Below are 21,987 nucleotides of genomic sequence, written 5' to 3' on the forward strand. Positions count from 1 at the left end.
TTGGTCATAACTTTTCTTCCAAGGAGTCAGCGTCTTTTAATTTCATGGCTGCAATCACCATCTACAGTGATTTTGGAGCTCAGAAAAATAAAGTCTGACGCTGTTTCCACTGTTTCCCCATCTATTTCCCATGAAGTGATGGGACCGGATGATCTTCGTTTTCTGAATGTTGAGCTTTAAGCCAACTTTTTCGCTCTCCTCTTTCATTTCCATCAAGAGATTTTTTAGTTCCTCTTCACTTTCTGCCATAAGGGTGGTGTCATCTGCATATCTGAGGTTATTGATATTTCTCCCAGCAATCTTGATTCCAGCTTGTGTTTCTTCCAGCCCAGCCTTTCTCATGATGTACTCTGCATAGAAGTTAAATAAGCAGGGTGACAATATACAGCCTTGACGTACTCCTTTTCCTATTTGGAACCAGTCTGTTGTTCCATGTCCAGTTCTAACTGTTGCTTCCTAACCTGCATAGATGTTTCTTAAGAGGCAGGTCAGGTGGTCTGGGATTCCCATCTCTTTCAGAATTTTCCACAGTTTATTGTGATCCACACAGTCAAAGCCTATGGCATAGTCAATAAAGCAGAAATAGATGTTTTTCTGGAACTCTCTTGCTTTTTCCATGATCCAGCGGATGTTAGAAATTTGATCTCTGGTTCCTCTGCCTTTCCTAAAACCAGCTTGAACATCTGGAAGTTCATGGTTCACGTATTGCTGAAGCCTGCCTGGCTTGGAGAATTTTGAGCATTACTTTACTAGCGTGTGAGATGAGTGCTATTGTGTGGTAGTTTGAGGATTCTTTGTCATTGCCTTTCTTTGGGATTGGAATGAAAACTGACCTTTTCCAGTCCTGTGACCACTGCTGAGTTTTCCAAATTTGCTGGCATATTGAGTGAAGCACTTTCACAGCATCATCTTTCAGGATTTGAAACAGCTCAACTGGAATTCCATCACCTCCACTAGCTTTGTTCGTAGTGGTGCTTTCTAAGGCCCACTTGACTTCACATTCCAGGATGTCTGCTCTAAACAACTTAGATGTGGAAACTCAGACAGAGTTGAAGTGCCTTGCCTAAGATTCCACAGCAAGTAAGTGCTCAAGTCACATCTGAGCCCGGGGCCCAGTTTCAGAATCATGCTCTCAGCCATCCACTGCTCCTCTCTTGTACCTCCTGTGCTGATAATGCTTTAGGAGTAACATGGGATAATAGGAGTCTCAATGAGATCCTCAGAAGTCATCAGCTCTGCACGTATCATGGCTCCCTCCATGTTAATTGCAGAAAGAATCACATTAAACTGACAATTTATGAATTCAGCCAAGACCTGTCATTTTATCAGTGTGTTCATGCTAATGGACGGGGTTTCTCAAATTATAAGTTAATTCCCTTTAAGTGGGTCATGACTAATATTTTTTAAAATGAAGTAAAAGAGTTTAGAAAACACAAGAAGGCATTCAATGTAATAGAGGTGAAGTGTGTGTGTATGTGTGTGTGTGTGTTGATTTTTTAACTAAAGGTAGTCGTTATAAGAAAAAAATTAAATATTTATTCAAGGAGCCATATCCCCTTTAAAAAATAATTAATTCTAGGGACTTCTGTGTTGGTCTAGTGGTTACAAATCTGCCTTCCAATGCACGGGATTCAGGTTTAATCCCTGGTTTGCCAACTAAAATCCCACATGCCACAGAGTGGGGCAACTACTGAGCCGCTGTGCCATGTGCCAAATAAATAAGTATTTTTTTAAAGGGGTTAATCCTGTTGCCCACCTGTGGATCATTAGCAATAACAGCACTGGATAGTCAATACATTTTAAGTAGAAAAGCTTGGAGTTTCATCTGATCCAGATAGATTATACTCAGAAGTGTAGCCACCACTTAGCCTGCCTATGAGAAGATAATAAGGTAGAATGTGGAGTGTTGAAAATTAACCCTTGGGAAATCCCAGGAGGATTAATGCCTTTGGTTATTTAATCAGCTATCTTATTCTCTACCAACACAACCGAAAGAGCATTCATCTTTACTAGAACACTTGACACTGGTAAAAGCAGCTAAGTACCAAGCTTTCAGCTAGTTCCTACCCTTATCTTTAAAATTCCTTTTTCTGCCTGCTCAGTGCATAGCCTGACATTTTTCTTTGTTCTTATGGGCATATATCTAGCTTCCTCCCACAGATCTCTTGCATAGAAAGAACTGTACAGACTCTTAACATTTTTCTTCCCCCACGGATGTCAGAAACGCATAAGCATGCGGTGCGTGCTGGGCTGTGGGTGGCAAAGAGAGAAAGATCCCAGGCAGTCACAGGCAACATCTATTTCTTTTATGTACTTGTACATGACCTTCATATTCCTAAGAGGCCATAATTATAAGAGATGACTCTTACATCATCTAAGGAGTCAGTTATACTTTATTGCACACCCGCTGTAGTCAAAACTTTATGTGAATGGTGGGAATGATGGCCTGCACACTCCAGGAACTTGCAATGCACTATAGAGACAAGGCAAACGGGTGTGATTAAAAGATACTACTTCATACCTGAAGAAAAATAGAATGATTTTTCAAAATCTTTTCCAGATACAAATTACATTTTATTATAGGTTCATGAGAATAAATGCTGTACACTTAGAAAACATTTAATTATCTATATTTCCTTGAAATTTTTTGAGATTTATGAATTTGGAATAATACATTTTTATTTATTATTTTTTTGTTTGAGTCATTCTGATGAAAGATGGAAGATATTCACCTAAGCCAATAAATAATGACAATCTAAAAATAACATTTTCCATGGAAAAAAAGAGCAGTGGACATGCATCCAAGCAGCAGTTGCTCTGGAGAAACCAAACAAGTATAAATCACTGCTGCACTTTCAAGATAAAAATGAAGGGATCTTCCATCAATTTTCCCCAGTTCTTCCAGTCAAAGCCTCCATTGCAGTCTTTCTCTTTGACCACTAAAGAACACTATAAACTGCATTTCTGTCCAGTTTAAGTATTTATAATAATAATATAAAAATCAGTATCACTCAAAGTTGTAATATCTAAAATGTGATGAATGCTTTTGCATTGATTTGCATTCCATCCCCTGTTGGCTCAGACAGTAAACAGTCTGCCTGCAATGCAGGAGACTGGGATTTGATTCCCTGGTCAGGAAGAAACCCTGGAGAAGGAAATGGGCAACCTACTCCAGTAGCCTGTATCTTGCCTAGAGAATTCCATGGACAAGGGAACCTGGTGGGCTACAGTCCATAGGGTCACAAAGAGTTGGACACGACTAAAGGCTTCCCTAGTAGCTCAGACTTAGCAACAGCAGTAGCAGTAGCTCAGATGGTAAAGAATCTGCCTGTGATGCAGGAGATCAGGTTTGATTCCTGGGTCGGGAAGATCCCCTGGAGAAGGAAATGGCAACCCACTCCAGTACTCTTGCTTGGAGAATTCCATAGACGGAGGAGCCTGGTGGGCTCAGTTCATGGGATCGCAAAGAGTCGGACACAACCGTGTGACTAACTTTCACCTTTCACTTTTCAAGAGACTTACACCTCTTACAGTAGGTGATATGAGCTATAGCCTAAAATGAAACACTTGTTCAAGTTTTATTTTTGGCCAGTTCTTGAAGAGATAATACTAACACCTCCTGTGTTACAAGAGGAACACATGACTTAATGTACAGTTGTATGTATCCCATTATTCAGTGATAAACGGTTTTTACAGATCATCCGAAACGCAAACGTTTTGAATCTTCAAAGAAATCCAGAAAGAAAAGTAAATACTATCATCTGACTCTGACTCTAGGTTTATTGTTTTCCTACAGTTAACACTTCACCACCAGAAGCATCATCTTTCAGAACCACTACATTATCCTCAATATCAGTTACAACTCCAGAAAACATCTCCCCGTCTCAAGGTATGAATTCTGTGTGCATGAGTGGAAGCTTGCTTTGCTTGACTACTCCTCACCAAGAAAATGTCACCAATTTAAAAGAAAAAAAAAACACCAGACTTCTGAGATATAACTGATATAGAAAGACAGACTGCACATTCTCAGAAAGGGAGGGGACATGAGGAGACTTTTGGAGGTGATGGCTATGTCTGTTACCTTGATTGTGGGGATGGTTTGACGGGTATGTGCTTGTGTCCAAACTCTTTAGACTGTATACATTAACTCTCTACCAATCTCGAGTCATAACACAGGACTCTTTCAGAATGACTTAAAATGTTTTCACTCGAAGCTTCATACCTATCCATCACAGAGGCTACCTAAATAGAGAGTGGGGAGGTGAGGGAAGGCTTATGAGGACTGGCACACATTAACCTAAGGTGACATTTTTTTTTTCTTAAAATAATAGGCCTTGAGAATGCAAAAAATGCAAGCACTTCTACAACCAGCCCCTCTTATTCCAGTGAGTAACACATATATCTTCATTCAATGCAGTAAGTAGTTCTGCAGAATGTTTGAATGTCACCAGCAAGGGAAGGGATTCAACTATAAACAGCCTTTTCTCAACTTTACTTAACCGGCAATCCCATTATAATCCCATACAACTGCTTCAAAAGTTTTCTTCTACTGAACTTGTTTTAATAAATACACTTTGAGCATTTTTTTTCCTTACCTTAGTGCCAAGCAATCACCACCAGAGGTCACGGTGACTTGATGGGGTGAGCCTCAAATAAGCCAAAGTGCACAGGCAGAGATCTCCATAAAAATGAAAATTCACCTTTACAGAACCTTATTTTAATGTCAAAAACAGCCTTTTAAGAAATGTTCCATTTTAGCAAACACACACACACACACATATATATATAATATAAGATACTGTATATACTAACACTGAATAGAGAGAATATTCATGAATTTCCTTGGAAATTAAGAATAAGATGAATAGATATATGCAGCTGTGATGAAAAAAGATTATCTTAGGTTTAGGTAAAGTTATCCCATTCAAGAAGTCAGCACTGCATTTAGGGAGCTGCTGTGTCATGGCGTCTTCATTTCAGGAAGCACTAGTGATCGCATGCAAGATCTAATATGAACCCAGCAAGACCTACTTAAAACAATTATTTAACCATAACAGTGAAGTGTAACCCACCCTACCAATGAATTGGAGAGCTATTCTTAACCCCTGATAAATATAAGCATTACATACTCAAGTAGATGAGAACACCTAACTGACTAGTAACTGTAACTTCTGTATCTCTACTTAAATTCCTGTTACAGCTTTTTCCTTTCATCACTCTTGTTTCAACCTGGGAAATCACTGCCAGAAAAGAAGGCACATTACCCCTCTCTTAATAAGAACAGGAAAAACTCACCCTAATTACTACTGCAGCAGCACCATACACACAAGTAGACATTCATAAATACACACATATTTCTTAGACCACGTTGTTACACTGTAATATCCTTTTATATTCAATTATGTTCCAATCTTAAGATATTATTACAGAAAGATATTTGTGATTTTCTTAGGAAGTCAGCTTTATGACCAGAGTATTTTCAATAGAACCAGTAAGAGATATATCTTTTTTTCTTTTAGTTTTATCGAGATACAATTGACATACAACACTGTATAAGCTTAAACTGTACTTACATCATAAAACATCACAATAGTAAACATCTATCATCTCATATAGATATAAAATTAAAGAAATATAAAAAAATTGTGATGAGAACTCAAGACTTTGTTACTCTCTTAACTTTCATATATAACATTTGTTGTTGTTGTTTTTCAGTCATTTAGTCGTGTCCAACACTTTGTGACCCCATGGACTGCAGCACGCCAGGCTTCCCTGTCCTTCACCATCTCTCAGAGCTTGTTCAAACTCATGTTCTTTGAGTTAGTGATGCCATCCAACCATCTCGTCCTCTGTCATCCCCTTCTCCTCCTGCCTTCACTCTTTCCCAGCATCAGGGTCTTTTCTAATACTTCAGCTCTTCACATCAGATGGCCAAAATATTGGAGCTTCAGTTTCAGCATCAGTCCTTCTAATGAACATTCATACATACAATAGTGAATATATAACATACAACAGTGTTAATTATTAATATATTTAGCAAGTTGTTCATTGTATCCCTAGTACTTTTTATCTTCTAATTAGAAGTTTGTGCTTTTGACTCTCTTCATCCAAGCTATACATCAGTAGCTTCATTACAAAGTAGTGAAGAATATAAAACATGCATATGGGCCTGGTTCTAAGGGACATCGTCTGTGTGGTCAGTCTCCCATTTCCTCATTCCTTCAGTCACCAAGAGAGTCTTCCTTAGATTTAGAGTTTTATTTCAGAAAGGCTACAAGACTGACATCAAGTGGGTACATCAGAAATAACAACTAAAGCATAACCCATGAATCAGATATATCTTCTTTGCTTAAAATGTAATGTTTTTAATAGACTGATGTTTAAAGAAGAAAGGAGGCATGCATGCTTTTTCTCAGTTAATAATCTATGTGTTGTGAGATTCAGTACCCACTCTAACTGACGATGTCTCTGATACTTTTTAGGTTTTATTTTGCCGATGGTTATTGCTTTGATTGTAATAACACTTTCAGTCTTCGTTCTGGTGGGTTTGTATCGAATGTGCTGGAAGACAGACCCAGGTAGGTAACCATGTTTTGTTTCATTTTGTTTTCCTAAAAGGAGAATATGCTTGCTCAGCCTAAACTTGAATTTAAACTCAGTGAGAGAGAGGAAATTTACACAGGAACGAAATGCTATATTGGTTGATCACAGAAATAGAGAAAGGGTAGGAATCAGTTGAGTGCTGGTGAATGTAAGGAATTAACCACTAATGGCAGGTTGGGGCTTCCCTGGTGGCTCAGATGGTAAGAAAAAAATCTGCCTGCAATGCCAGAGACCTGGGTTCTATCCCTGGGTCGGGAAGATCCACTGGAGAAGGGAATGGCTACCCACTCCATTATTCTTGCCTGGAGAATTCCATGGACAGAAGAGCCTGGCAGCCTTACAGTCCATAGGGTCACAAAGAGTCGGACACGACTGAGCGACTAACACTTTCACTAATGGCGGATGTTATCGGATATGGGCACATTCTTTTTCACGAAAAAGCCCTAGGTAGATGGTTGGGGAGTATGGTACTAAAGATGGCATAAAATGACATGCCTTAGCTATAGGGAAGACTTGTTCCATTACCATGTAACAGAATAAAGAGAAATACTGGGACCCATAATTTCCCTGTGGGACCCATAATTTCAAGAAGAGTATTTTGTGTCTTACTTCCCCCTTGGGAGGCACAGCTTCCTTCCTATGAAAGTGTCTTCCAGGACTGTTGTGTTCTGCTAATTTAATCAGTTCTTCCGGATTGAACACTATTGCCATTTTTAGAGGGATTCTAGTTCCACAATTCTTTGTGATCCTCCTTAATCTCTCCAGTAGCAATGAAAAGTCTTGCTTCTTTCATTTAAAATGACACTGCCTTCTTTTACATCTTCACTGGTTGTTTTCCTCTTTTTTGCTGTTTCATCTTCTCCTCCCTGCCTCTTGAATATTTATGGTTCCCCTAATTGCATTTTATTTTAAAGTGTTTTTTAAAATAAACTTTTAAACTTAAGGATAGATTTAGGTTTACAGAAAAGTTGTGAAGATAGTTACAGGGTTCCCTTAATAATAATAATACCCTTATTATTAATATCTTATATTAATATGATATAATTGCCACAATTAACCAAAATTGATATATTATTAACTAAAGTCCCCATTTTATTCAAATTACTTTCAATCTTTATTCAGTCTTTTTTTCTGTTCTAGGAACTTGAGCACTCTTTTCATTAGATGCTTGTCTAAATCCCCTTTCAGTTCCCAGGAACTCGCCTATGTTACCTTAATTTGTCTTCTCATTTCAGACACCTTCCTGGTTGTATTAATATAATGGAGTGCCATGTATTCTGCTTCATCCACGTTATTCCTTCTCCTAGAATGTCCAGCCTACTGCTTAACTTTTATAGTATACCTAATCTCCATCTTATTCATTAGGATTTACCTTAAAAGCAGATTTAATCTATATTTTTTAATATCTCACCTCTTTAAGCAGAGTAGAGTGTTTTGACTCTATTGAATTTAATGATATTATTCATCACACTATAGTGTAGTTACTTCTGTATAAGCCTACTTCCTCTGCAAGCCAAACATTTTATTCTGTTTAGGCTGTTGTAACAAAAATGCTGTAGACTAGATGACTTAAACAACAAAAATTTATTTCTCACAGTTCTGGAGGTTAAGTTCAATCAAGGCACCATCAGATTTGATGTCTGATGAACATACTCTTCCTGGTTTTTATACCTGCCTGTGTCTTCACGTGGGAGAAGGGCAAGAGAACTCTCTGGGTCTTTTTTACAAGGGCACTAAGCCTTTCCTGAGGACCCTTCCCTCATGACCTAATTGCTTTCTAAAGACCCAGCATCCTAATACCATCATATCGGGCATCAAGATTTAACATAAGAACGTTAGGGGGACATAAACTTTCAGTCCATAGCATCAGACAACTCCTCCAAGTTACAAACTACATATGACTCACATTGCATTGTGCATAACAAGAGCAGAGAGAGTCTTACTGAATCTTGTAAATTTTAGTGAAATAAAACCTTTCCTTTCCTCACTTTAACTCTAAATAGTTCACTAATAGAACTCTACTTAACACTCATATACTGTTAAAAAAAATAAAAATCAATCAGTTTTATAACATATATACCCTGTGGTATATATGTTTATATATAAACATATGTATATATGTGGTATTATGTCTATATGTGGTATTTCTGTTTACCCTGTGGACAGTGTGCCCCAGGACACTAATGAATGCTGTTCCTGAGGCCAATCCCTGACCCTGCAGGGTGTGGACAGTTTGGCGCCTGTGCATGATAGTGCAAAGGGAAAGTAATGAGAAGAAAACAGCAGTGTTCATTTTAGCTCTTGCTGGAAAATAAGAAGAAAACAAATCAATGTCTTTCCCTTTGGGAGTTAAGTGAATAAACTTCTTAATAATGTCTGAAATATGTTTCCTCACTCAGTTTCCAGAGGGGAAGTAGCATTTTTATAAATCAGTTTGATTTCTCTAAGTTCCTAAACCACCAATCAGGAAATCAACCAATCAAGTGGAAAACAGAGAGTGCTGAGTATATAGAATAGGAAAAAAATTTGTGGACTAAATGCATTTGTAAAAATACCGTGTACTGAAAAACTGCTTTGCATAGGGAGATTTGTAAATAAATTATTTGAAAAGTTGGTGATGATGAACCATATCATTTAGGAAAAAACGTGTAAGATTCCTACCACTATGGAATTATTCTGAAGACAGGCAGTAGTTCATAACCAAACTGGGCAGTTGGACAATTAGCCAAATCCATTTGATTGTTGTCAGCTACACAGAATTTACAGCATTGTTATCATTAAATTAGCACCATAAAATACCTGCAGTTAATCACTCTTCAAGTATGTGGGTGAAACTTCATTAAATTCAGAAAATTCGTAAACTCACTCTACTTTCTGGAAGCCAACATGAATCAGAGGTTTTTGTATGAAACTAAACTCAACCATTCCATCCTAAAGGAGATCAGTCCTGGGTGTTCATTGGAAGGACTGATACTAAAGCTGAAACTCCAATACTTTGGCCACCTCATGCAAAGAGCTGACTCCTTGGAAAAGACCGTGATGCTGGGAGGGATTGGGGTCAGGAGGAGAAGGGGATGACCGAGGATGAGATGGCTGGATGGCATCACCGATGCACATGAGTTTGGGTGAACTCCGGGAGTTGGTGATGGACAGGGAGGCTTGGCGTGCTGTGATTCATGGGGTTGCAAAGAGTCGGACACAACTGAGTGACTGAACTGAACTGAACTGAACTGAAACTTAACTGGATAATGCTGACTGTAGTGTGAACTTTAACCCTATTAAGAATGGGATATATGCATAAAGTAATCTGCTGGTGTGCATCTATCTGCTAGTGAACCCATATTACAGTCTTATAAGGAAAAATATTAAAGCAAGCATATGAGAAAATATCTGTTCATCCTGCAACAAGGCTATGAGCATTACAGGTGATATCATATGTAACAGTCATAGTGGGAATTGTAAAATATTGTTAAAACACTTAGCTTATGGTAAGAAAGACGAGGTTAGGTCTAGTTGGTAAACAGCATATGTTGGAGTATCTTAGCCAAAGTGACAGAAATAGAAGTGGCCAAAACTTGAGTGGAAATCAAGGTCTTTATAAGACAATAATGCTCAAAGTCAGGAGAATGGTATTCAAAGGCATATCCTGATGACCAGAGCTATCTTAGATGTGAAAGGAAATCCAAGAGATAAGAACCAGTAGCCATGGAATAAATCACAGCAAAATCAGGAACAAAGCAAGGACTTTAAGCAATTCCATTAACTATTTTGACTAATGGGCCATAGATTAATGCAAGTTTTGACCAGCACCTCCTGCTCCAAAGAGGCTATGGTCTTATGCAAAATGAATCATCCTGTGTTCACACTCTAACCAAATGCTTGTGGACCAGCCTGGCAAAGTGGGTGGAAGATTAGTCGCAGTTAGTAGCCTCAGTGATGTTTTTCAGGATACTTTTGAGAGGCTGAATCTTTGGGCTTCAGATGCAATTAGAAGCAATACCTGCCTCGTGGCTCACAACAGATATGGAGATTTGGGTCCCCAGAAAGAGCAATGTACAAAGGAAAGCCAAAAAATCAATTCTCAGTTCTAAAAATGTAATTCAAGACTTTGAGGCTAATTTGTTTTCAGAGATACTGAAATAAATGGAGACAGTTTTTGGTATTTGTGGAGTGTGTGATAATGGATAATATTCCACATTGTGGTATGAAACTATAAGGTTAAAATCAGTCCAGAACTGAGTTCAGTAGAGTTGGCCTATTTGAGACTAGACTGTGAATATATTAGCCATGACTGAGGAATGAGTGGTAACCATCTCTGAGGAAATGATCAGTGGGACAAGGAATAGGGGGAGAGATTAAAAAAGTTAAGAATTGGCTTTAGAAACATCTTTGCATAGAAAGTGGTGGGTGTCTCAGGGTTTTTGTAGCCAAGCTGTTAGCAATTCTAATGACAATTTCCTCATCTTCTAGGCACACAGGAAAATGGAAATGAACAGTAAGTAACTTTGCATCATTTTTTTTTCCTGGAAGCTCTATTGTTTACATAAGGAAAAGCATTGATCCGCTACTCTTACTTTTGTTTTTTAAAGCATTTGGGTAGAAGGTACAATATCTGGGGTTTGCCCACCTATTTGTCAGGGAGGTTTCTCTATTCAAAAGAGAAATCCCAACAATTAAAAGAGAAGATTCCTCTTAAGCTTGGATAAAGTGGTAAAATTGCAAATCAAAAGTTGAAAAGGAAGATAGAGGAGTGAATACAGCCATGAGGAAAAAATCATAGACAAACATATCTAGATTTTTAAAATAGATTTCCCATAGAAATTTTCAATATGCTTCTCACAGGTAAAATCGTGCCTACACCTTGAGAGAGCTCTGAGTAGCTTTACTTTAACAGCAAATGGTTACCCTGCTTGGTCTTTATTAAAACAAACAAAGCAGTCCTTAGCAATCCAGCCAAGTGCTACCATCAAGAGGCGGCAAAGAGACACACTATTTTAATGTCAAAACCAAATTCTGTGTTTTCTGTGTTGACCTGTCTTTGTAGCCTGCTTAATTGTGGGTGTTTTTGTATATTCACTGGGTCGAGAACTTTAAGAATAATGTCCCTATACCACCTGGCCTTCCGAATTTAAAGTATAGGTTCTTGAGATGTCCAAGGAGAGGAACTGGGCAGAGAAGGGGTAGGTGGGAACTTGTTGAAATAGACAGTTCAGACACTACCCCATGAAAATGAATGTCCCCAGAACTCAGACCAGTCTAAAAGGTTTGGAAACTCTTCTATGTCTTCTCCCTCACAATTTAGAAATGAAGTCATGTGTAATATGGACTCGGAGACAAGTGTTTCACGTGACCCATTTTGACATTTAGTTTATCTGATGATCATCACTGTAACAGAATGACGGATTTATTGACTTGATTCCAGAAGTGAAAGTGCTATAAAAGTATGTGTCTATATATGAAGAGACACAAGTTGTGCAATAGAAACACCTACAAATATATATGCACGTATATCTTTGTCTTTCTGTTTATATAATGTTTTCTTTGTTCCACAGATATGTAATACTAATTACTGTGGTGTTAACTTAATGTTTTCTGTTTCAAATAGACCTCAGTCTGATAAAGAGAGTGTGAAGCTTCTCACTGTTAAGACAATTTCTCATGAGTCTGGTAAGCTCCCAGTATGTTGATTAGATGAAAAATGGTTATTTCAAAATCTAACTTGAATTTTGTTCATTGCCACAATAAAAAAGCATAACTTCTTTAGAAATAATTATTAACCCCAAGAAATAAAGAAATTCTCCTATGAAGGAAAAGTGAGCCGTAGAAATACCATTTGGGATAAGATATTAGACTATCTGACTTGCTTGTAGATGTATTCTAAAGAATGAGTGGTGACTAGAGGCATTTTCCATCCTGCAGTAGCGGCAGAAAAAACATTAAGCATGCCGCAGGGTTTTGATTTTTTTTTTTAAAGTATTGTTGTTTTGTTATATTTTTGGTAATGGCTGTGTATAACCACTTGGAACTTGGATTCATCAATTAAAATGTAAATCATATCTTATATCATTTCACATCATTTTAATTGAGCTTCTCAATGAGGACAAAACACAATTTTCTATTGATATAGTTTATGTTTCTTTTTCCAGTTTCTTAGATTTTGATTTCATTTGGTTTGAAATGTAAAAAGTTTTTCAAATATAGATATGATTTGTATGAGTTACATTTGTATCAAGAGTAATGAAAAATGGGATGCTAGATAGCTTTTAAAAATTTGAAAAAAAAAAAGCAAATTCCTTTTTTGTACTGAGTAGACCAAATATTTAAAACTCCAATATTCCAAAACAAATAAATAAAAAGTAATTTTAGTTTTACAAAACAATCTAGGTGGCTCTAACAAATATCAAGTTATATCCAAGACACTTAAAATATTCAATCACACCAATTTAACCTATACAAAGTAGTCCCAGAATACATATGTTAGGTTAAAGTGAACGATATCAGATGATAAACACTGGAAATATATTGCAGAAAACGATTTTGTAAAACAGAAGACTTTAAATGTAGTCCCAATTCAAGATCAAGATATCAAACACTGATAGGGGTCCCAATTTCAGGTAGAGGATTCAAACTAGAACAAATTACAAACAAGAACTGAGAAGCAAGGGCACCCAAGATCTGCAGAGACATGGCCAAATCCCTCATGTGAGCCATTTTCTTCAGACTTTCAGTCTTGTATCTTTCTGTTCTTTATTCCCACATTGTTTTCTTAAAGGTAACCATCTGAATGAGTGAAAGAGTAAAATTCATTCACAGGATAATTGGAAACCACTCACCAGTTTCTCCTAGCTGTTCACCGGTTTTGACTAAGTAGCTAAGCCTAGTCTACTTGGTCAGGAAGGGACAGGCCAGAAGCCTGAATGTGAACTAATCATGAGCTCATGGAGGATCTGGAGTGTGACCACACTGTTTATCAAGAAAAGTTCTCAGAATCTGCCTATATCTTGTAAGCTGCATCACAGTAATTTCATGCACTCTCCTTTATTTCCTGGAAAATTTAACCAAATTGCTCAGCAGCTTCTGGGGCTCTCCAAGCTCTGAGCTAGAAGCCCCTGGAGGGAAGCCGATGGCTGTTCTGGGGATGAGGGGGCTGGGATCAGGACCACCTGCTCTACCAGGGAAATGATAATTGACACCAGAATCAAGACTCTTGGGAGGGGAAATTGCCAGACAACCTTGTGTTTCTTGGTTGCAAATTTGCTGATTCTTCTTTAAAGCCCAGGGATAATTCTGTATAAGCTGATATCACCCACTCTCACAGTAACTGCAATAATAAGTGGGTAAACCATGATGGGATGATTCAGAAGGCCCTTAACTCTCCAAACTTCCTTTTCTCCAGAAGTAGCTTTTCTGGTCATAGGTCTAAGGAGGAAATATTACTATGGAAATAAAAAGGTCTAGTCTTTGGTACTTTTATTTCTGCCAATCTCAAGTTAGGAAGCACACCTCTTTTAATAAAATAACTTCTCAAAGGTCAACCTAGCTGATTATAGGAAATATTTGGTAATAGAGCTAAACTGGGGTTCATGTTTGGGAACGAATGTACACCCATGGTGGATTCATGTCAATGTATGGCAAAACCGATACAGTATTGTAAAGTAAAATAAAGTAAAAATAAAAATTAAAAAAAAAACCCTAAACAAAAAGAGAACACACCAAAATGAAAAAATAAATAAATAAATAAAGTGAAATTGGTGACTCAGAGTTGATTTCAATGGCCTAGAACTGATAATCTAAAACATACTGCTCTCCAAATGCTTTTTGTACTACCACAGTTTTTATTAAACTTGATAAAAGTCTCTCTACCATTAACAGGACTTGATGGCTTCTGAAACATCTGAAAACAAATCTCTTTCCATATCTTCCCATCTTCCAAGACTTATTTGAATGTTCTTTCTTTACAAAATTATTCTCACCACACTCAAAGGAAGTTACAGTATCATAATTATTTTTACTTAAATATCCCTTCCCTAATAGTTACATCTTTCTTAAAATATAACTAGAATAAAGTCTGAAATAATTATAAAAATAAAGTCTAAATTTCTATCTCATACATAAAAAAACTTTAAATATTTAAAAAATATAGAAAAGAATTTGATAGAGCAAATATGTGACTACTCACCATTCAGAATTTATGGTTGTTACATTTCATGGTATTTGCTACACTGCCTAAGAAATGTACCAACAAACATACGTTAATTAACACACCAAGGTTAGTAACATGAAATTTGAGCTTCAGTGGTCTTAAGAATTAATTGGATTAGTCAAAGGTCAATTTATAAGCTCCAGTCTTGTATCTCAAAATAAATTTTGCCATTTTAGAGGTCAATAAATCATGTTTCCAAGGAAACAGAGCTCTGTAGCAACCCACCTTCAGGGAAAATGCCAGTGGATACTAAACTTCCTGGGTTTCTACAAGCCTCTATGCTTAATGGCTATTGTTCTGAATGTTTTCTCCGGATAAAGCAATTTCTTGCCCGAAATCTTCATCTTCTGATTGCCTTGATGTTTATCCGTCCATATTTTCTGATTCCTCTAAGTCTGATCTTTCTCAAGCAGATGTTTTTGTTGAAAATGTAGTCCATAAATGTTTAAAGTTTGATTATTTCAATTGGGAGCTTTCTTTATTGTAAAAAAAAAAAAAAGCCGAGTATACATGAGAATGTGCTTTCAGAAAAAAAAAAAAAAAACAAGCCCCAAACATAGCAGATCATGAAGTCCTTTATAAGAACATACAAGATGCCTCTCAGATTTAATTAAAAATCTTGCCAAGTTAAACATCACCATGATTGATTGCAAAATATACATGTGACATGAGGCATTTTAAACATGATTCCCACTTACACCACGTGTCAGAAAGTTAATATAGGTTATCTCATTTTTAACATGTAAGGTTATAAAAATATGAACAAAATTGCCTAAATTAAGGAATACATGATTCCACAAAAGAAAGAAAACACAGTGATGCTGAATTTAATTTCAAAGTATTACTTGATTTTGAACCTTTTGAAGGGAGAACAAGCAGAACTGAATTCATTATAATTTTCCTTTTCTTAGAAAACACTGATAAATTTTTATTATCTTATATTAGGTTCCAACACTTCAGCATGCCTTCCATGGTGTGCCAGACTTCTCTTGATCAATTTTTGAACCATTTAATATTAATAACACAAACTCTTCACATGTCACTCACCTCCTATCCACTGTCCTCCTCACTGAACTAAGGAGGAGACAGCACCTTGGTCTTCTTTGTCATTCCCACCTTCCCCTCCTACGCATTGTGGTAATTACACATTATTTATATATTGTTAGTATACTAGCACTAGTTAGTATGTTATGGTAATTATTCATTAAATATACACTTCTCTGTTTATTTCTACAAATGAAAGTTTATTTATAAGTAGAAATGAACAAAATTGTAAAGATGAGCAAAAGATTCATAGATGTATAAAGCCATACAGAGATTCAAAATCTATCTTTTTAACCCTTCAATTTTGACTCAGTCTCTGATGAAGGTGAAAGAGGAGAGTGAAAAAGCTTGCTTAAAATTCAGCATTCAAAAAATGAAGATAATGACATCCAGTCCTATCACTTCATGGTGAATAGATGAGGAAAGAGTGGAAACAGTGTCAGATTTCATTTTCTTGGGCTCCAAAATCAATGTGGATGGTGACTGCAGCCACTAAATTAAAAGACACTTGCTTCTTGGAAGAAAAACTATGACAAACCTAGACCATGTATTAAAAAGCAGAGACAGCACTTTGCTGACAAAGGTCTGTATAGTCAAAGCCATGGTTTTTCTAGTAGTCATGTTTGGATGTGAGAGTTGGACTATAAAGAAGGCTGAGAGCCGAAGAATTGATTCTTTCAAATTGTGATGCCGGAGAAGACTAGCACCCTCTTGAACCCTCTTGAGGGTCTCTTGGAGAGCAAGGAGATCAAACCAGTCAATCATAAAGGAAATCAACCCTGAATATTCATTGGAAGGATTGATGCTGAAGCTGAGGCTCCAATACTTTGACCACCTGGTATGAAGAGCCAACTCGTGGAAAAAACCCTGATACTAGGAAAGATTGAGGGCAGGAGGAGAAGAGGGCAACAGAAGATGAGATGGTTGGTTGGCATCACTTACTCTATGGACCTGAGTTTGAACAAACTCTGGGAGATAGTGAAGGACAGGGAAGCCTGGCATGCTGTAGTTCATGGGGTTGCAAAGAGTCAGACACGACTTAGGGACTGAACAACAACTTCCTTCGCACTAAGGCTTCCTTGCCTGTCCCAGATGTACATGGTCTTCCCATTAACTGTTGATTTGGCAAGTCAGCATTCGCTGCTGCCTTGGAATATCTCTTAATGGCTTCAACTGCCAATTTAATATTTGACCTCAATATGCATAATGTAGAATGGAGAAAATAGAGAATAGAAAAAATTAAAAATTACTTATGAGAGACAACCTGGCATCAATACTGGCATTTCCTTCCAGTTGTGTTTTTCTAGGTATAATTGTATTTTATTTGCTTTTACCATATATGTCATTATTATAAGTATTATTAGAATCATATAGTTATTTAATCTCTTCACACTTTCTATTCCCAGCTAGAAAGACTGTGGGAGTTATTAAGGGAGATATTAACAATTGTAGTAATTTTCATATGAATTGTTTATGTGACTTCCGGTGGATGGTAGGGGTTCAATAAATGTTTCTTTTGTTTACTTCTTATTCCTGTACTTTATAGCCATGGATTCCCAGGAGGTGCTGTGCCTTTTGTAAAATATGCAATAGTGAGCAAAGGGTTGTGCTGGGCCGGGAGCTATGAGGGCTATTGCTCAGAGCCAGACATTTCTTGAAACAAAATTTAAGGAGCTCTTGAATGGTAGTCCCAGGTTTGTTCTTCTTAGATCTGTGGTACTATTATCCCCATGACAGTGCAGGTAAGAGATGAATCATTTGAGTCCCCAGAAGATGGTCCTAACTGGCAGATAAAAGCTGGAGCAAAGCAATGACATTTATTCTCAAAGCTGGAGACCTTGACCGATATTGCTTTTATAAAGCATGACTGATGTTGATACTTGAATCTACATGAAAGACACAGGTAATGTGAAAGGCTTTGACCACAGATCCACGAGCACATGGAAATGCTCATGGTCTTTCAGCTTCGCATCATCCTAAGTTAATATTTATCTTTATATCAGATGATTGAAAAACACTGTTATTTTAGTAATGTTCCCTGCGCTGCTTTGTAAGTCATCAGAGTATTCATGTTGGCCTATAAATCCATTTTCACAAAACTCTCATGGAATTATTTAAACAGAGGAACCTTGAGTGTTTTTCTGATAAAATGGCACTTTAAATATATGACATAGTTTTGCTTAGGCAGAGCCAGCTCATGGACCAAGCAAAATTCGATAACTCATTCTCTTGGGTGCCTCTCTTGCTATCACCTCCCAGCTCACACCATCTACCAGCAGGGAGCGAGTCAGCATCACTCCTCTAGGGTAAAAATAAACAATGGCCGAAAAAGCTCATAAATCCTGGGGAAGGATTTCCAGGTAAAAATACCAAGAGGTAAATTGTGGCTCTGATGACATTCTTGAGGGGAAATTGGACTTTCTTTGAAAAAAAAAAAAAAAAACAACCTGAGAAACTTTTATTTTCATCCTTATTCACTCTCTGAGCAAAACATATCTTCTGTTTTTAGGGGAACACTCTGCACAAGGAAAAACCAAGAACTGACAGCTTGATGAATCCTCTCCACACCTGGGCAATAAATATGTAAGTTTCCTAATTTCGTTCACTGAGATACTCATTAATATCTGTTTTGTTAGCCTGCTGCAGCTCAGATTATTTTTATACTTTTATAACCATGGCTTGTGTCAGTGAAACCATCATTTTCTATTTGTCTAAAAACAAACACGAAGAACACTTGCCAGAGAAATAAATGTCTTGGGGGCTGTAGAAGAGTTCTTCCAGTTGTCCTGCCTCCCTCAGGGACAGTGCAGTCCATTCTTTCTGCCTTTTGGTAGCGGTCCCTCATAACTGCTCTTTGCCTCTAGCCGGGTCAGCATACGCACACTTCCAGTGGCAGTTAGACAGGGTTCTATTGCTGGGGAAGGATTGCAGGACCCCAGATGACTGTGCTTACAAATTTGTGATTTATTATGAAAAAAAAAATTTGATACATCAGCTGCCTAAAGATAAAGAAGCACATCACAGCCAAAGGTTGGCTCAGGGCAAGGGGTCCAGAGATGCCAGATGGGAGACCCAAGTGTGCTTCCTCTGTAAGGACCACACTCAGGTGTGCTTTCTCTCTGGGACTAGGAACGATGGATGTGCACACAAAGCACCTCAAACAAGGTGATCCAAAACACGCTCTCAGCTGGGAGTCCATATACCTGGGTATTCAGGAAGGCACAGTCTTGCTGTATAACCAGAGGAGTGACAGAGCCTTCCGGGTGTCTCAGTGAGACCAGTGCAAAGTCTTCAATCTCATTACACTAATTGTTAATCAATGAATAATTGAAAGCTCTCAAACCTCTGGACATGAGCAACTGTCGTTCTGTGTGATCCATGCTCTGACCAGGAGTCCATGCGATGCAGGTGTATGTCTTATTGCAGTGAAACAACTCAGGCCAACTTCAGGCCTGCTGGAGTCGACCTTTCCGGCTTAGCATAGGATGGTCTCTTGCCTTTCTACAATTGCATAAGAAAACTCTCTTCTGACTTTAGGTTTCACAAGAAACATTAAGTACATGCCCTCACAGTGTCTTGTAATTTTTAGGATCTGCAGAAAAATTTACTTTATGGTAACTAACGGTGAAAAAAACAAAAGGACAAATAGGTATATGCCCTGAATTGGCCTGACCACAATGGTAGTCACTCTGGGTAGTGTCCAGGGGAGGGGGGATATCACTGTTACGTCCACTACCTGTGTCTACTTCCTAGTACAAGTACAATGCTGTTATGGATACTCAGCCAGTGTTTATTGAGTAAATGATGCTTCTTTGGCTAGAAGCAGGAGAGATACACAAAGGAGTATTATCCAGACATATGCAGAATTTCATCCTTCTCTAGTCAGCAAAAGGTAGGTTAGGATGAGAGAGGAAGCTCTTTCAGACGCAAGATTCGAGAAGCTGAGAAGTTAGAAACTCAGAGACACGTGTTCAAGCCCTCACTAGCGCGTGGAAAGCTTCCTTCCGTAACAGCCATGGTTCCTTTGCAATCCTGTGCCTATTGAAAAACAGTACCTTCCAGATTATTAACATGCTCAAATCTTGGTAACTAATTGTCCACTTTGGAGGAAGATGAAGTGTTCAGTTGGAAAGAAAACAAAAGAAAAGTCTCTATATAGGAGGCAGCCTCAACACAGTCTCTGTACAGAAAATAAGGACAAATGCTGATCCAAACAAGCTCAACAAAATGAATTATCACCCAATTCGTGTTCCTTTCCACTTTTGTACTTTAAAAATTATTGCTAAAAATATTCCTAGCCTCTAATCTCTTGTTTTTGGATTTGCAGAGGTAAATAATTTCTGTTGCCTTTCTGAGTAATTGTGGAATTGCATTACAATGTTCTGAAGAGTAAAGGTGAAAGTAATGGGAAGAGACATGCTCGACATTGGTCAATTCTATTTTCTGTCTGTCTTACCCCTTTTCATTTTATTTCTCTTGAATCATTGAACTTTAAATGTAGTAACCAGTCATTGCTTTCTAAGGTATCAACTATCAAATATCGGCTCAGAAATTCATGATAAATAGAATACACTTGTGGCTCAGAGCTAAAGAGTCTGCCTGCAGTGCAGGAGACACAGGAAGCATGGGTTTGATCCCTGGGTTGGGAAGATCCCCTGGAGACGGGAATAACAATCCACTCCAGTATTCTTGCCTGCAGAATCCTGTGGACAGAGGAGCCTGGCAGGCTACAGTCTGTGTGTCACAGACACGCTTCAGTCGTGTCCGAGTCTTTGAGACCTCATGGACTGAAGCCCATTAGGCTCCCCTGCCCATGGGGTTCTCCAGGCAAGAACGCTGGAGTGGGTTGCCCCGCCCTCCTTCAGAGGATCTTCCCAACCCAGGGATCAAACACACGTCTCCTGAGGCTCTTGCATTGCAGGTGGATTCTTTACCACTGAGCCACCAGGGAAGCCTGGGCTACAGTCCATAGGGTCACAAATATATAGTCAGACAAAACTGAACGAGCTTAGCACACACATTTGACCTAGAAGTTGAAGAAAAAAGCTGAGAAGTCTTTGGATCTGTAGGTAACAGCACACACTTGTATGGAAACATTAACTCGTGTTAAAAATGTTCATCTCGGTATAAATTTCTAGATGTATTTGATGCCTGCTCCTTCATATAATGATCATCTATTTAGTGCAGAGTATTATATTTAATGGAATTCTAGAATACCTTTCATCTATGATCATTGCCCTCTCTGTGAAGTTTGTCTAGTGAGAGCATGAAAGTACACACAAGAAATAAGAAAATAATTAAGAGAAAAAGATTTAAAACTACATGGCATGATTGATACACTTCATCACTTCAGTCTAGTTCTAAAATCTGAGACCTTCATGTCAACAGAGAAAGGTCAGTAAGAGTTTCAAAAAATGTTATCTTTTCATTGCATATTTATTGCTACATTTAGGAACCATAATTTTTCAGAATAAGAAAATGATTATCTTAGTTTAAACTTTCCCTGTGTAATTTACTTTGCTCACAGATATTAGCTGATACCACCCTCAAAATGGCTCTTAGTGCAAAAACAACTTTTGTTAAGTTTCAAATTTTAGAAATATATTAGCTGCATGTATTTCTATACATATTTGTGCTCTTTTACCTCATGCGAAGAGTTGACTCGTTGGAAAAGACTCTGATTCTGGGAGGGATTGGGGCCAGGAGGAAATGGGGATGACAGAGGATGAGATGGCTGGATGGCATCACCAACTTGATGGACTTGAGTTTCAGTGAACTCCAGGAGATGGTGATGGACAGGGAGGCCTGGCGTGATGCGATTCATGGGGTTGCAAAGAGTTGGACAGGACTGAGCGACTGAACTGACTGAACTGAACAGTGCAAATATGTTTTGTTGATCTTCTTCTCAGATTAATTTTCTCATGATTAATTAGGCATGACAAGGGTGACATAGCTAAAGGAATTGATTTGCTGTTACATAGAACTTCTACTTAGGTCAGAATTTCTATGCAAAAATGCAGAGCAGGAAAGCACATCTTTTTTCTTATTGATCCCAACAAATAGGCTGAAAAAAAAAACTGGTTAATAATGACTGTGAAGGATCATTAGCTAATATTATTTATGAAAGTGAAAGTTGC

The 21,987-nt window shown here is 37.9% G+C and overlaps 1 protein-coding gene across 4 annotated transcripts in view; it reads left to right on the forward strand.

Annotated features, from left to right (window-relative positions):
* EMCN (endomucin) overlaps positions 1 to 21,987 on the forward strand; it is a 128,060-nt gene that overhangs the window by 100,017 nt on the left and 6,056 nt on the right. For 2 of the 4 annotated variants that reach the window (XM_068975434.1, XM_068975435.1), the window contains 6 exons: positions 3,797 to 3,889; positions 4,332 to 4,385; positions 6,483 to 6,578; positions 11,074 to 11,098; positions 12,209 to 12,270; positions 18,360 to 18,433. In XM_068975434.1, coding sequence (XP_068831535.1) covers positions 3,797 to 3,889; positions 4,332 to 4,385; positions 6,483 to 6,578; positions 11,074 to 11,098; positions 12,209 to 12,270; positions 18,360 to 18,394 — 365 coding nt within the window. In that variant the 3' untranslated portion in view covers positions 18,395 to 18,433. The remainder of the gene's footprint in view (positions 1 to 3,796; positions 3,890 to 4,331; positions 4,386 to 6,482; positions 6,579 to 11,073; positions 11,099 to 12,208; positions 12,271 to 18,359; positions 18,434 to 21,987) is intronic. The other 2 variants (XM_068975436.1, XM_068975437.1) reach the window with 1 other exon arrangement.

This window comes from Capricornis sumatraensis, chromosome 7, assembly GCF_032405125.1.
Source record: "Capricornis sumatraensis isolate serow.1 chromosome 7, serow.2, whole genome shotgun sequence".
Lineage (NCBI taxonomy): Eukaryota > Metazoa > Chordata > Mammalia > Artiodactyla > Bovidae > Capricornis > Capricornis sumatraensis.